General features: G+C 41.8%; 1 protein-coding gene across 1 annotated transcript in view; it reads right to left on the reverse strand.

Annotated features, from left to right (window-relative positions):
- LMBRD1 (LMBR1 domain containing 1) overlaps positions 1–15,665 on the reverse strand; it is a 230,220-nt gene that overhangs the window by 134,691 nt on the left and 79,864 nt on the right. The window contains exon 7 of the mRNA XM_074946845.1: positions 3,843–3,916. Within this exon, the coding sequence (XP_074802946.1) occupies positions 3,843–3,916 (74 nt within the window). The remainder of the gene's footprint in view (positions 1–3,842; positions 3,917–15,665) is intronic.

Genomic DNA, 15,665 nt, shown 5'->3' on the forward strand with positions numbered 1-15,665 from the left:
CACACCCAACCCCATTACTTAGGTGGGTGCAGGAGGTTGGGTTGCCATGCCCCCTAACTTGAGTCCCCATGCTGTGAGCCTCACCTACCATTCAACCTCTTTATTACCCTTTCCATAAGCCCCCACTCCTCATTTCACCCCAAACTGCTTTGCCCCTATTCCCCTAGTGCTCTGCTCCCTAATATTTTTGGGGGGGGGTGGGGGAGGGAGAGTGGGAAGGGTTCTTATTTCTAATTTTTCCCCAAATTAACTTTCCCCTTAAAATCCAGCCACTCACTCCAAAACACTTTTTGTCTTAAGGAGAAGTTAATCACAAGCCACTACCTATGTTAATTCAAGAGTGGATTCACAGCCATCAGGAGCACTCATTCATCCAGTCATTATCACCTCTTAGTTTAACAGTACAAGGCAGCAGAGAGCCGAAAGAAATCATTTGGGATGGGAAGAGGCTGTGACTTGGGAATCTCTTGGACTAAATTTTGATCACTAATGCTGCCCAGCACTATGCACATCGAATTTAAAAGCAGTACAAGTAACTCTTTGGATTTTAGGGCACTTATAAGAGTCAAGTTTAAAGCACATAAAATGGTAGAAGCAGAAACAGAAACCCTCTACCCTTTTTTCTGTATTGGTGTATGCACCATGTAAAAATATTTATATTTTCTTGAATACTGTTCTCAATTTGTACAATGCTGTAACTGTTGTATTAAAGTGTAATTTTGTAAATATTTACTTCCACAGTTACATTATAAGATAAAATATGTCAGGAATGAAGTACTTTAGAATATAGGCCAACACTTGATGGAGGTTAGGAAGACTCTTTCCCTATGGGCAGGTTAATCCATAATTATCCACATTAGGGTTTCTTGAATCTCTAAAAACATAGTAACTGCCAGTATCAGTTAAAAAAAAAAAGATGACCCACTGATCTGACCCAACACAACTGTCATGTTCTTAAAATGATGAAAAATTCAGGGAATGCCTCTGTTATTGCTCTCCTCAACTGAGGGAGAATATTATGTTCACAGAAATAGAATAGTGCCAAACAAAGTTCTCAAAGGCCAACCCCAGTAATAAAACACAAACTGAAGTAAAAACACCCACATTTCTCTTCTGCTTTTAGTTCATTGTCAATTATTTCCAAATGAGCATAAATTAAACCATGAAAAGTTACATAATTTTCTGCTGGTAATCAAAGTATTAGAAGGATACTTTGTAAAGACAGTGTTAACTAACTGCTGGCTAAAAAGTAGACGTTACATACAAATGAACTTTTAAAATCTACCACAGCGGGGGGGGGGGAAAAATGTACTGATTCAGGTGGTCAGTCAAGCTGCAGGATAGAAATCCACACACAAAAATTAAGAAAAGCCAGGATATTTTTAGTGGGCAAATACTGACAAAAAGGATCAATATTCCTTGGTTAGTAACTTCTTTACTTTGTGCTAACTAGCACTTGTGACAGATATTATGAACCCAGGCATATATTAAGATCTCTATCCACTTTATAAATGTTTTCTATCTCTGTGACAGGGATTGTATGCTGGTTTGTTGGGGAGTGTTACTGAGCTCTGTCTAGAAACTAAAATCAGTGGGACCCAGCAGACTGATAAACAGTACCACCCCTGGGGTGAATTGCATATGTTGATTCAGACTAGGTGCAAGGGACCCAGGAGACAAAGGAAGAGCTTGGGGTATAAAACGCCACCTTGAACTGATGGGGGACCAAGAGCCTCGTTCTGATTTAACAAAGTGACATGAGCCTTTAATCCAGGGGACAAAAATCCCACACTGAGGGTCTGAAGGACTGGAACTTGCCGGGGTCTCTATAGGAAAGATGAGGGACCTCTGGTAAGCTTAAGTATGTGTTTAGACCTTTTATTAATATATTTTCTCTAAGGCTTTTGTCCTTAAATAAATGTACTTTGCTTTGTGGAAGCAGCCTTTTTTCCTTTTTCTGCCGGCATCCTGAGGTGTATAGGGTATCCACCACTTTCTGCCATTTATTTAAGTCTTATAATGGTCTGTTCAGCCTTCTGAGTGTCATGCTGATATATCAGACTTCTTCCTCAAATTGTTTGTGTAGTGTTTCTTTAAGACAGTGGTTCTCAACCAGGGGTCCATCTACCCCGGGAGTACGCAGAGGTCTTCCAAGAGGTACATCAACTCATCTAGATATTTCCCTAGTTTTACAACAGGCCACGGAAAAAGCATTAGCAAAGTCAGTAAAAACTACAATTTCATACAGACAATGGCTTGTTTATACTGCTCTATATACTATCCACTGAAATGTAAGTACAACGTTTATATTCCCGAAAGTAAGCAATTTTTCAGTAATAGTGTGCTGCAACATTTTTGTATTTTTATGTCTGATTTTGTAAAAAAAGTAGTTTTTACGTGAGATTAAACTTCGGGGTTCACAAGACAAATCAGATTCCTGAAAGGTGTACAGTAGTCTAGAAAGGTTGAGAGCCACTGCTCTAGACCACTCGCTTTTTTTCTTCACATATTATAACTTGCCATGGAAGTTGGAAGATGCCACCAACACAAGTGTGTCCTAAATATATCCATTGTTGTCCTCTTATTATGTTTGCTGTTTTAGATTGGCTTGTTCTACCTAGAATTTCTAATGTTGCAAGCAATTATTTCCAATGAACTCTGAAGATCTTCTGCAGACATTTACTTTGGAAGAAGGAGTTTATCTCATCAGTTTCTGTTGTAGATTTCCATGATGCTGCTCTGGTGGTCTTGCCACTGGTAAATAAACAGGCCAGGTCTACACTAAAAAGTTTGACGTAGCTGGGTCAACCTCTCAGGGATGTGAAAAATCCATACCACTGAGCAATGTAGTTAAGGCAACCTGCTCCTCCCTGTAGTATAGGCAGTGCTAGATCAATCTAAGAAAACTCTTCCATCAACCTAGCTACTGTCTCTCAGGGAGGTGGATTAACTACAGCAACAGGAGAACCCTCCCTGTAATGAGTGTCTTCACTGAAGTGCTACAGAAGTGCAGCTGCAGCATTTCTCCTGTAGACATAGCCTCAGTGTGGATGGGAAAAAAAACTTCAGGAGCTAAGCTAGCTCACAGGGTTCCAAAGTGAAAAGAATCATAGGAGCAAACCCAGTTGAGCCAGTTATGTTAATACAGCTAGTTACCAGGGAGCTGCAGCCCAGAAATCCAGTCCCCGATCAGATGAATTGCTTGGAAAAGGCAAAGCATGGGGCCGCTGTGTTCTGTTTTATACCCTTAGTCCCATGTGCTTAGAGGACACAAGTCCAGGCATGTCTGGTGGGCATTACTGAGTCCCCAGGCAAGACTGAGCAATTCCCCTGATGTGGCCTCGTGCAAGTTAGTCATTGCATTGTACCTTCCTTGCTGGACAATGGCTATTCGACACCCATCCGGGTGTTTGTTACTTTCCTTGCTGTTCTCTCTGGGGAGCTAATATTTGGCTGATTCCCCAACTTACAGCATGTTTTAGTGACAATCATACAACACAATCTCATAACTTCATATGCACTAATGATATACATATTTAGATAGAACAATGACTTTCAGCAGATCATAACCTCTCTCCTTTATATGCAATATCTCAATTTTATATAAGGAATAATGGGGATTACAGGGTCCTCCCCCAAGGTATAGAATGTCACAGCTACAGGATAGAGGAACTTGACAACAAGCAGAACCTTTTATTATGCCTTAGTGTCTTCCAGCTTTGCCCTTAATATGAAAGTATTTCCACCTAAGACTAATTTTTGATGAGAATTGCAAGTCAATATCAACAAAATAGCAATACAAGGCAGAATTAAAGGTGTGTGTAGGGGGGATAGAGACTTACTGTGTATGTGACAGCTGCCAACATTCCAATCAAGGTCAAGGAGCTAATGGAAAATGATAGGGCAGCCAAACCATCTGTAATATAGAAGTAGAGAAAAGCCTGATGAAAAATTTTATATATAAATACAAGACATGCCCCAGAATGGAGAGTGGATTGTTTCCCTGAAGTTAAAAAAAAATATTCACCCTTAGTTAAATTAGATTGGCTAACATTTTAAATCAACCACAACAACAATTAGTTAAAACAGAATTATGATGTTAGTTTTTTAATTACATTCCAATCCAAGTAAAGCATAAGAAAAAAAGTCATAATAATCATAAGACATGGGATAAAACAAGACAATTTGAAAATTTAACAAATGAGTGATGAAGTCTGGCATTATTGGCAGAGTGGAAATGGGGGTTGACATGTAAATAGACGATAAAAAGTTTAATATAGCCGGGAGATTAAACCGTGATGTCCTTTAAAGATTAACAAGTTGTGCTTGATACCCTAGACAGGGGAAGCCAGTGGAGGGATACAAAGAGGGGTGATGTGGTCAAAATGATCTATATAGCATGATTTTTTAGTGGATAAGACAAGACTGCATTTATCTAGGCTGGAGAAAACTATATAAATTTGAGTTAATTTGAGATAGTGTGTTAGAAAACATCTTGATATTTTTGATTAAGAAATTTATATTCTTATGGGAAAGACTAATGTGTCATTTTCTTTTAAAATACATACCAATTGGGACTCTAGCAACCATGTACACCAGATAAGAGCTATTCAATAAACCCATGCCAATTGTCCTAACCATTACATTCTTATTTTCAATTCCTACCACAATTTTGAACAGGACCCAGAACAAACAGAATTCTCACTTTTTCTTCAGTGACAAGCAGCAGTCATTTTACTTGAACATGTCCCTTCAAAAACTTTAAGCAATCGACATATGTGAGACCCAACATTTCATCTGCCATATAAAAACCATATTTTTCCAGTAAAAGGTAAAAAATGCACCAGTGAGAAAAGTGTGTCTGATGCCACAGTCTCCAGAAGTTGTTAGTTTTTCATCAGTTACCTTCATACACACTTCAAACAACAAATTGGAGGATTGGGCCAAAAGAAATCTGATGAGGTTCAATAAGGATAAGTGCAGGGTCCTGCACTTAGGATGGAAGAATCCAATGCACCGCTACAGACTAGGGACTGAATGGCTAGGCAGCAGTTCTGCGGAAAAGGACCTAGGGGTGACAGTGGACGAGAAGCTGGATATGAGTCAACAGTGTGCCCTTGTTGCCAAGAAGGCCAATGGCATTTTGGGATGTATAAGTAGGGGCATAGCCAGCAGATCGAGGGATGTGATCGTTCCCCTCTATTCGACACTGGTGAGGCCTCATCTGGAGTACTGTGTCCAGTTTTGGGCCCCACACTACAAGAAGGATGTGGATAAATTGGAGAGAGTCCAGCGAAGGGCAACAAAAATGATTAGGGGTCTAGAGCACATGACTTATGAAGAGAGGCTGAGGGAGCTGGGATTGTTTAGTCTGCAGAAGAGAAGAATGAGGGGGGATTTGATAGCTGCTTTCAACTACCTGAAAGGGGGTTCCAAAGAGGATGGCTCTAGACTGTTCTCAATGGTAGCAGATGACAGAACGAGGAGTAATGGTCTCAAGTTGCAATGGGGGAGGTTTAGATTGGATATTAGGAAAAACTTTTTCACTAAGAGGGTGGTGAAACACTGGAATGCGTTACCTAGGGAGGTGGTAGAATCTCCTTCCTTAGAGGTTTTTAAGGTCAGGCTTGACAAAGCCCTGGCTGGGATGATTTAACTGGGAATTGGTCCTGCTTCGAGCAGGGGGTTGGACTAGATGACCTTCTGGGGTCCCTTCCAACCCTGATATTCTATGATTCTATGATTCTGAACGGTATACTCAGTAACAACATTATTTTCGCTTTATTACCAGCACTATGTAGATGAGCTCAGATGGCCATCATCATCTATGCTTAGATATTCTCATTCTACATGTAGGCTTGAGGGGAAAAAACCCTGCAATTCTGTATTCCTTCCTATGAAAAACAGGATTTCTATTTCATAAGTATTGTAGTTACCTTCTCTTGCATAGCAGTCTCGTGATTATTTTTCTTTTTGGATTTATTGTTTATACATAAACCCATTACATTAATTCCACAAAAGAACACATTGGTCTAGATGTGCTAAACTATAAGGTTCTAAAGAGAACATAACATACCCACAAAGTACTTGTGAAACAAAATATAGGTACAGGTATCCTATTTTAATATCCATCAAGATCAGGTACAGTTTAATCGTAAAAACGATTAAGTAAAAATATTAACAGTAAAAATATTAATGAATGCCCAAAAAGCGGATAGCTGACCAGAAACACATATGGCAAAAGCAAAGGAAAACTGCTAAAGTACATCTGTAACACTGGGTGGAAGGGGGAGCTGAGACCTAATCAAAGCCAATGCCCTCTTGACCTAGAATTATGCAGGGGATTCTCCTATTCTGGGGGCACCATGTGGATCCACCTGCTCCTGAGCCATCTGAGCTGAGGGACCAAAGAAGTTATTGGAGAAGCCAGACAGAAACTGAGCCAGCTGGAGCACACAAAAATAGCTTAAAGCAGGAGCCTGCAGACTCAGATGATGATCCAACTAGTTTTTGAAAGCTTCTATTCTGGGCATCTTCCCCTCTGATGATTGCTTATTTGCTCCCTCAGTCTCTTTACTTCAACCTGACTCCACCTCACCTCTGTGCTCCTCTCTTTACATTCACCTTTCCCTCCCTTACTCTCTCTCCTTTAATGTCCCCCTACCTTTCTTTTCTCTTTTGAGCTAATCCCCTACCAAAACTCCAAAGAAAAGCCAGCAAAAAAGTTACATAACTAACAGTGTTTGCAAGCCACCATATTGTTCAAGTATCAGAGGGGTAGCCGTGTTAGTCTGTATCCACAAAAACAAGGAGTGCGGTGCCACTTCAAAGACTAAGATTTATTTGGGCATAAGCTTTTGTGGGTAAAAAGAAGAAATGGGTTTTTTACCCACGAAAGCTTATGCCCAAATAAATCTGTTAGTCTTTAAAGTGCCACCGGACTCCTCGTAGTTTGTGTGTTCATATTGTTCAGTTCCTTATCGGTTAAATCCCTTCACTCCCACCCTTTATCTTGTGATGCCCATGTAGCAGCTGTGACTGAAATTCTTTCCATTTGTACCTGGGAAGGAGTGTGACCTTCCTGATGTAGATTTGGCTACAGTTATCCACATCTTCCAGCTCAAGATGAGACTAGTGTATGGAAGTAGGTGGGGCTATACTTTGAGAGCACCCAGAAGCTAAAGTTTTAATAAAGCAGCAGCCACAGTCTGCACTAAATTGCAAGTCATATAGATGGCATGTTACTGTTACTCCACAATAAGGAATGGTGGATTATCAGCCTATAGAATTAGGGGTGGGCAAAAGTTTTGGCCTGAGGGCCACATCTGGGAACAAACTGTATGGCGGGCCATGAATGCTCACAAAATTGGTGTTGGGATGTGGGTGGGGGTGAGGGCTCCGGGGTGGGGCCAGAAAGGAGGAGTTCAGGGTGCAGGAGGGGGCTTTGGGCTGGAGCAGGGGAGTAGGGTGAGGGAGGGGGCTCCAGTCTGGGGGTGCGGGCTCTGGGGTGGGGCTGGGTATGCGGGGTTTGGGGTGCAGGAGGAGGATCAGGGCTGGGATCGAGGCTACAGAGACCAGGAGGGGGATCAGGACTGGGACACGGGGAGAGGCTCAGGGGTGCAGGCTCCGAGTGGTGTTTACCTCAAGCGGCTCCCGGAAGGAGCGGCATGTCCTTTCTCTGGCTTCTACATGGAGGCGCGGCCAGGCAGCTCTGCATCTGCCCTGTCCTCAAGCACCGCTCCTGCAGCCCCAGGTGGAGGGCTGGAGGGGGTCATTGGAGGTGGGCTGTAGGAGCCGGAGCAGAGCCATGCAGCTGCTTCTGGGAACTGCGTGGAGCGGCCCCCCCTACCTGGTGACCCAGCTGGAGTGCCGGAGCGGGGCAAGCCCCAGAGGAGCTCAAGGGACAGCTTAAAACGGCAGTTTGCCCACCCCTGCTCTAGATGGAGTTGAAAGTATTGGTTTTAAACTAGAGAGACTTAAGGTGTTTTAAGAACTGGTTTTCTGACAAAATTGCCTCTTTCACCATGCCCACCTCAGTTACTATCAGATGACATACTTTCTCAAAGATGGCAGCCCTATATTTTAAAAGGAAGAGCGGTTTCTGTGACAGACTGTTCTTCAGGAAGGTTCTTGAGCTTTGGATTTCTTCTTCCCTTCTAGGTCCTTTGAAGCCTAAAAGCATTTTCTAGGCATGTTGAAAAGCACATCTTTCTTTCAGATATTTGGAGAGGGGATGCACTAACTGGTACCGTGGCAAAAAGCTGGGTTATTTTGTGGGCAAATATTACATAGATTTTGTTGATTTGTAATGTGTATTTTTAGTTTTTGTAAGTGTGGTCAATGTGTATTGTAAGAATTTTGGATTATGTCTCTGCTCTTACAATGTTATGACGACTGCTTTCAACTCAGTTATTTACATTAATTAACCCTTTCAAGGTAGACTGAGCAAGCAAGTTATTTAAAGTTGATAACAAAAGAAAATATTCTGGGTAGGGGAGATTTAAAACAGGATGTACATTTATGGTAAAATGCCACTAAAGAAAATAGGCATTTTTAAAACTGATTGAACAGGACCTTGTATAGAAGAGAAATATGCTGCATTTTTCTAAACAAACAGTGCACTTTATATGGATCTTATTTTTCCGAGTGTAGGATCATTCAGTGTCAAGTCAACCAGCAATACTACAACTACTATCAAAACCTCTTTCCAGCTTCTCATTCTTATTTATGTGGTATGTCAGAGTTGCATGAAATTTGAAGTGTTCCATTTTAGTTAAACAAGGATAGTTGCTGGGGTTTTTTTAGTTAAATGATACTAGTAACAATTACACAATTAAACACTCAGTACTAGTTCAGCTGCATCTATTGTCAGCAACAGGAAATTTTCCTAGTGTAAAACAAACTAAAGTATAAAATTGTACATACCCAAAATCTTCAAGCCATTCTTATGGATCCCCTTCAACAAAAACACATTGTCTGTTTGTAATTCCCTATCACTCAGATTTGAAAACACCCAGCATATTAGAATGATGATTGACGCATTTCATTTCAGTATAATGTAAATCCTAAAATAAGTTACACTTCAGAACTGCTAGTAGCACTTTTAGAACTCCATGTTCCTTGGTTTGCAAGCTATCATTTTAACACTTGTGTTTTGACAGAAAGCAATCATCTGTAACTTAACAGAAAAATTCCATTAAAAGAGTTGAAATTCCCTTGAACGTTTGGAGATTTCTTTGATGCAATACTGACAGTTTAAAAACAGTTCTACTCTGAAGAGACCATAAAAATGACACCTTCTTACTGAACATACATACTCACCTTCTTCCATGCTGTACATAGAACTAACCCTCCTTTCTTTATTGACCAAGGACCAAATTTTGCCTTGACTTAGATCATACAGAAACCCTTTGAATACAGAAGTTTTTACTCTTATTAGCACTACAAAGCAAATATAGCTGTAGGAGAATGATCTGGATTCTATTCTGGCTTTTAGTCAACACAATGATTACAAGCAGAATCTTTACTGATGAGGATGCATAAGCCATGAAAAAAGTTGGACTTCCAGGTTATATACCGAATTTGCAGGCCTAGCAGTTAAAAAAACCTTACTACTTGTAAACATATCAGATATGGGGTGTGACATAGCACTCCATATGTTTTATGGAAATATGCTTATGAATATGACATAACTAGAATAAGCTTTAAGCTAAATACTCCTTGTATAGTGGCATTAGAAAGCTTGTAATCTACTAAGTTGTGTTCATCCTATTTGTTTGCATGTATTATTTCTATAGCTGGAGTTAGGAGAATAAGATATAAACTTGTATCACTGATGTAAACATATTAAATGGAGGCCATTAAGGGTGCTCCAGAAACAATCAGTTGTAAATGGCCATAGTTACTTGAAAGCCTTCCGGTGTACGTGTGGGCCAGCCCATGGGGAATGGAAACTAGGGGGTCTTACAGTAACATGTGACCATGTCACCTGAAAATCCATCCTAAATCTGGTACTTTTCCAGTTAGAAGTAGGGGTGGGGAACCAGAGAAAAGATTCCCGCCTTGTGCCAAAGCTATAAAAAGGGGTTGGAGCAGGACAAAGGGGCTGCCAGTCATGAGAAAACCCCCTGCTTACCATCTGAGATGTCTGCAGGAACTAACAAGGACTGTACCAGAGGAAAGGATTGGGCCCAGAGTAGGAAGGGGTCTAGTCTGTGAAAGAAGCTTACTGGAACATCTGAGGGTGAGATATTACCTGTCATCAGTTTCTTAATGTATTAGGCTTAGACCGGCATGTTTTTGCTTTGTGACTGACTTTGTTCTGTCTGTTATTACTTGAAACTACTTAAATCCTACTTTTGTATTTAATAAAATCACTTTTGTTTATTAATAAACCCAGAGTAAGTGATTAATACCTGGGGGAGCAAACAGCTGTGCATCTCTGTCTGTCTGTCTGTCTGTGTGTTTGTTTTAGAGGGCGGACAATTTATGGACTTTACTGTATAAGCTTTATACAGAGTACAACTAATTTATTTGGGGTTTGGATCCCATTGGGAACTGAGTGTCTGGAGACAGGTAACCTGCTGAGCTGTTTTCAGATAAGCCTGCAGCTTTGGGGGCATGCACCAGACCCTGGGTCTGTGTTGCAGCAGGCTAGCAGGTCTGGCTCAACGAGACAGGGTTCTGGAAGTCCCAAACTGGCAGGGAAAACAGGCACAGAGGTAATTTCAGCACATCAGGTGACAGTCCCAAGCGGGTCTCTATGACTGAACCCATCACATGGGGTATAAGTGCATACATCATAGAGTCATGGGACTGGAAGGGACCTCGAGAGGTCATCTAGTCCAGTCCCCTGCACTCAAGGCAGGACTAAGTATTATCTAGACCAGTGGCTCTCCAACTTTAGTAACCCAAGGATGCCCATTTTGATTTAAAATTTTGCCACAGAGCCCCAAACCCCCAGCTTATCCCCAGGCCTGCCACACCCCACCCCTTTCCCCAAGGTCGACCCCACCTCTTCCCACACCTCCTTTTTCTCGCCTCCGCGCGCTTCCCTTCCCTCCCTCCCTCCCTCCCAGCGCCTCCTGCATGCCGGGGAATAGCTGCTCCCCAGCGTGCAGGAGGCGCTGGAAGGGAGGAGAAGGAGTTGATCAGCAGGGCCTGCTGACACCCTGGAGTTCCCTCACAGACCCCAGTTTGAGAAACTCTGATCTAAACCATTCCTGACAGGTGTTTGTCTAACCTGCTCTTAAAAATCTCCAATGATGGAGATTCCACAACCTCCCTAGGCAATTTATTCCAGTTCTTAACCACCCTGACAGTTAGGAAGTTTTTCCTAATGTCCAACCTAAATCTCCTTCACTGCAATTTAAGCCCATTGCTTCTTGTCCTATCCTCAGAGGTTAAGAACAATTTTTTTCCCTCCTCCTTGTAACAACCTTTTATGTACTTGTAAACTGTTATGTCCCCTCTCACACTTCTCTTTTTCAGACTAAACAAACCCAATGTTTTCCAATGTTCCCTCATAGGTCATGTTTTCTAGACCTTTAATCACTTTTGCTGCTCTTCTCTGGACTTTCTCCAATTTGCTCACATCTTTCCTGAAATGTGGCGCCCAGAACTGGACACAATACTCCAGTTGAGGCCTAATCAGTGTGGAGTAGAGCAGAAGAATTACTTCTCATGTCTTGCTTGCAACACTCCTGCTAATACATCCGAGAATGATGTTTGCTTGTTTTGCAACAGTGTTACACTGTTGACTCATACTTAGCTTGTAGTCCACTATGAGCCCCAGATCATATTGACCCCAAGTGCTTTTTGAAAACAGGGAACAAACTCACTTTTGAAAGTTTTACCCACAATCTGAAAATCAGAGTAAAATATAGAACTTCAATGCCTATTTTATAGTCACTTTTCAGAATATAAGAGCACTTAAAAGTGAAGCAAGATGTCCTGACCAGTCCACATTCAAAATCTGGTCATCCTATAGTAAAAGCATAACCCCTTCACCATTACAATATACGAGATCAATAATTTAGCAATTAAACAACTCTAACTCTAATTATCTGTTAAAGCAAAAATAAGTTATCTAACTTGCAGACAGATGAAAATTGTTTCTTTAGTAATATTAATATTTTAACAAGTGAAAATTTGCTTTTCAGATTGTGATACTACCACCCTCACCCCACATTCTTCATAGAGATACTGTTATAATTATGGCATAACTATGATGTATTTTATGCAAGATAAGGCATGTGAGATACTGTAAAGGTTATGATTTACTAAATGATAATCCTATTTGCAAGCATCTGTCATTTTTGTATCTGAAGTTAAGAATATGGTTTATGCATCTATTAAAAATGTGTTTACACCTGGGGAACACCCACTAGACAGAATGCAATCAGTTTAGATGGCTTGCTGGGAAGAGCGATTAGGGAGAACAATAGGTCTTAGAAGATGCTAATCTCCTACCAGAAAGCATTCCTGGGGATGCTGCAAACAGCCTCTGAGTTAGAGCTGCAGGGACATGTGACCAAGTCACCTGGTACAGGACTTCATGATACTAGTGTTTTTCCGTTGACCGAGGGTAGGAATCAAACTGGGAGACAAAAGATTCCCGCCATATGAAAAAACTATTAAAGGCAGGGGAGTGACATCGTGGTTCATTCTTCATTGACTCCCTGTCCAAGAAGGACGACTGCTGGAAACACATGAAAACAAAGACTGGACTAGGGGAGAAGGGTTGACCCCAGGCTAGAGAGTTGCTTGGCCGGTGAAAGGAATATCTGAAGTTAAGCTGCAAGCAAGAGCAGAGATTCTTGAAGGCAAGCTGCAATCTGCTTAAAACAAGGTTTAGGGTGAGAGTTTGCTACTTATAACCAATTTCTTTAGTATATTAAGCTTAGATTGCATGTTTGTTTTATTTGCTAGGTAATCTGCTTTGATCCATTTGCTATGTTTTCTTATTGGCATTTCCTGACAGTCAATGGAAGATGTCTTTTGAAAGATGTCAATTGTCCTACAGCACAGGGAAATCGAATTTTTTTGGGTGGCTTTGCCTTTCAGATAGAGGGTTCATATTTTTGACTTTCAGCGACTTCTGTTATTTCATGCTTGCATATGCAAAGACATACTTTACTGCTCACATGAATCTTGCAAGGGCTCTTCTTCTTGAAACTTTAAATAAAAGTTGTGCTACAGTTTTTAATGGGTTTAAGAAATCCTGATGCAAGATTAATCTGACGAAGGCTTATCTAGACAACCTGCACAGGGGCAACTTAAATAAATAAATGAATAAAATCAGTCTAGTTACATTGGTGCAACCTCCTGGTATAGTTACACCAATGGAAATATTCACATAACCTTGGATACTGCCAGGCTAACATTTAATACTGAAAAGATTCAACATTTAAATTTCACCCAAAGATTTTTTCCTCAAGATCATAAAGTTAAAGACTGTCTAAGGGCCATGAACCATCTACATTTAAACATGAAACTATTTTATTTAAATTAACATTAATTGGAATTTATTTTAAATAAAGCTATTTCACTCAGATACAACTCTACCCCAATAAATGAATTTAATAACCATATCTCCCTTCTGGTCTTGGATCAGGAGCCAAAAAAACATTAAACAAACCTATCCAGTTAGATACGTTCTCTGCAGCTGTCCACCTCAAGTTGAATGTTGCCATGGGCGCAGATGAGCTTGGAGCTGAACTTTATCTATCAATCATGGTACTCATTCTGATGCTCAAGGAGTCATGTGTCTGAAAACCACCCACCCAAGACAAACTACAAAAATGAAATCTCTTCCTTCCCAGCCAGCAAGCAGGGCCCTATTAAAAGATGGGCCTATGGAACCCAGGTCCCCCAGAAAACTAAGGGCTCCATAATTATGACGGCAGATATTTCTTCCTTTTTTTATTTAAAGGCTCAAAACAAATATGTATTCTGTATACACTTCTGCAAGAGCAAGAAATACAGTTCACAATTTTACATTTTTATTTACTAACATTTGATACCACACCCTCCTTATAAGATGGTGTGATGAGGTGGGAGTGGCCTCCCACTGAGCCAGAGGGGAAGGAACTGCGCTCTGAACCCTGGAGAATAGAACCAGGCCACGTTCACCCCTCCACCAGAAATCAGGGGGAGGAACAGGAAGTATAAAGGATGGATCAAGGAAATCAGCTGGGCTGCAGCCGCCAAAGAAGACAGATGCCTCCTGCCCGCTCCTGAGTTGGGAGACTGCAGCGGACCCTCACTGAGCTGAGGACTGACTAGAGCTGCCTGCTGACCAAGGCACTGAGGTGTCGCTGGGACTGCCACCAGCTACCTAGCTTAAGGAGTCGGAGAACACCCCAGAGATGCAAGTACACCACGATGGGAGGCCAGGAAGTGGTCCAGTGGCAGCCAACCCGAGTCTGGCTGCGTTTCTGCCAGAGACACAGTCAGCATGTTGTAGCTGGATTCTCTGCTGATCCAGTGGCAGAATAGTCCGCCACTGTTAGGGCCCTGGGCTGGGACGCAATGGAATCGGGAGGGCCCACGTCCCCCTATCCCCTGCCACCCCACCCCTGGGGTGGCAGTCCCCCCCTCTAGGCCAATAAGCCTGTATTTGCCAACTGTCCAGAGCTAGGATGCCCAACCCTTTTTTTTTTTTTTTTTTTTTGGGGGGGGGGGGGGGGGGCTCAGCCCTGGGTAAAGGCCCAAGCCACAGACTCCTTACTGTCCCGCCCGGACTGAGGGCCCAGGCCCATAAATGTTTGCTACTCTACCCTGACTGCAGGCTAGAGACCTTAACTGGACTGTTGCTCTGCCAGGCCAGAGCCACAGGCTGTGTATTCCCCTGCTAATTCCTTAACTGTGGGCGACGCACAGTGATGTAGTGAGGTGGAGTGGCCTCCCACTGACCCAAAAGAGCAGGGACCACCGCTAACTCACTACAAATGGTTTGAGTGTTCTTGACACATCTATTTTAGACATACAAGAATGCACTTGAACTGCAACATGAATATTTAAATTAACATCCATACCATCACATACTTGCTTGCATTGGCATTGAAAAATGTATTCTAACTATACTAACCTATACTTCTGATATGCTAATTTACAAATCATGATTTCATACACCAACCATTGTTTAAAAGAAGCAGCTTTATTAGAAAAAAATCTGAAGTTTAATCAGTCTGTTTTAAATCCAGAAAAGCCCCTAAAAAAAGAGTTGTGAAATGGCTCTGCTGGGGGGCGGGGGGGTGAAGAGGAGGACGACCAGGAACAATGCAGCCTGACTGGAGCTGGCGATGTTGAAAATTTGAAAGCAGGAGGAAAGGCCACAGAGATACAGCAGTGTGTTGCTGCTTTCAAAGCTATGCAAAAAGAGATATCTACCACTGACCAAGTTTCTACAGATCTTGCACTGTGGCGAAAGCTAGATGAAAACAACAGGCAGAATTGGGTTCCTAAAGGTTTGGCTGTGTCTAATATAAAGTGAAGGGTAAACACCTTTAAAATCCCTCCTGGCCAGAGGAAAAACCCTTTCACCTGTAAAGGGTTAAGAAGCAAGGATAACCTCGCTGGCAATTGACCAAAACGATCAATGAGGAGACAAGATACTTTCAAAAGCTGGGGGGAGGGAGAAACAAAGTCTCTCTCTCTGTTTG

The sequence above is a fragment of the Natator depressus genome, chromosome 3 (genome assembly GCF_965152275.1).
Source record: "Natator depressus isolate rNatDep1 chromosome 3, rNatDep2.hap1, whole genome shotgun sequence".
NCBI lineage: Eukaryota > Metazoa > Chordata > Testudines > Cheloniidae > Natator > Natator depressus.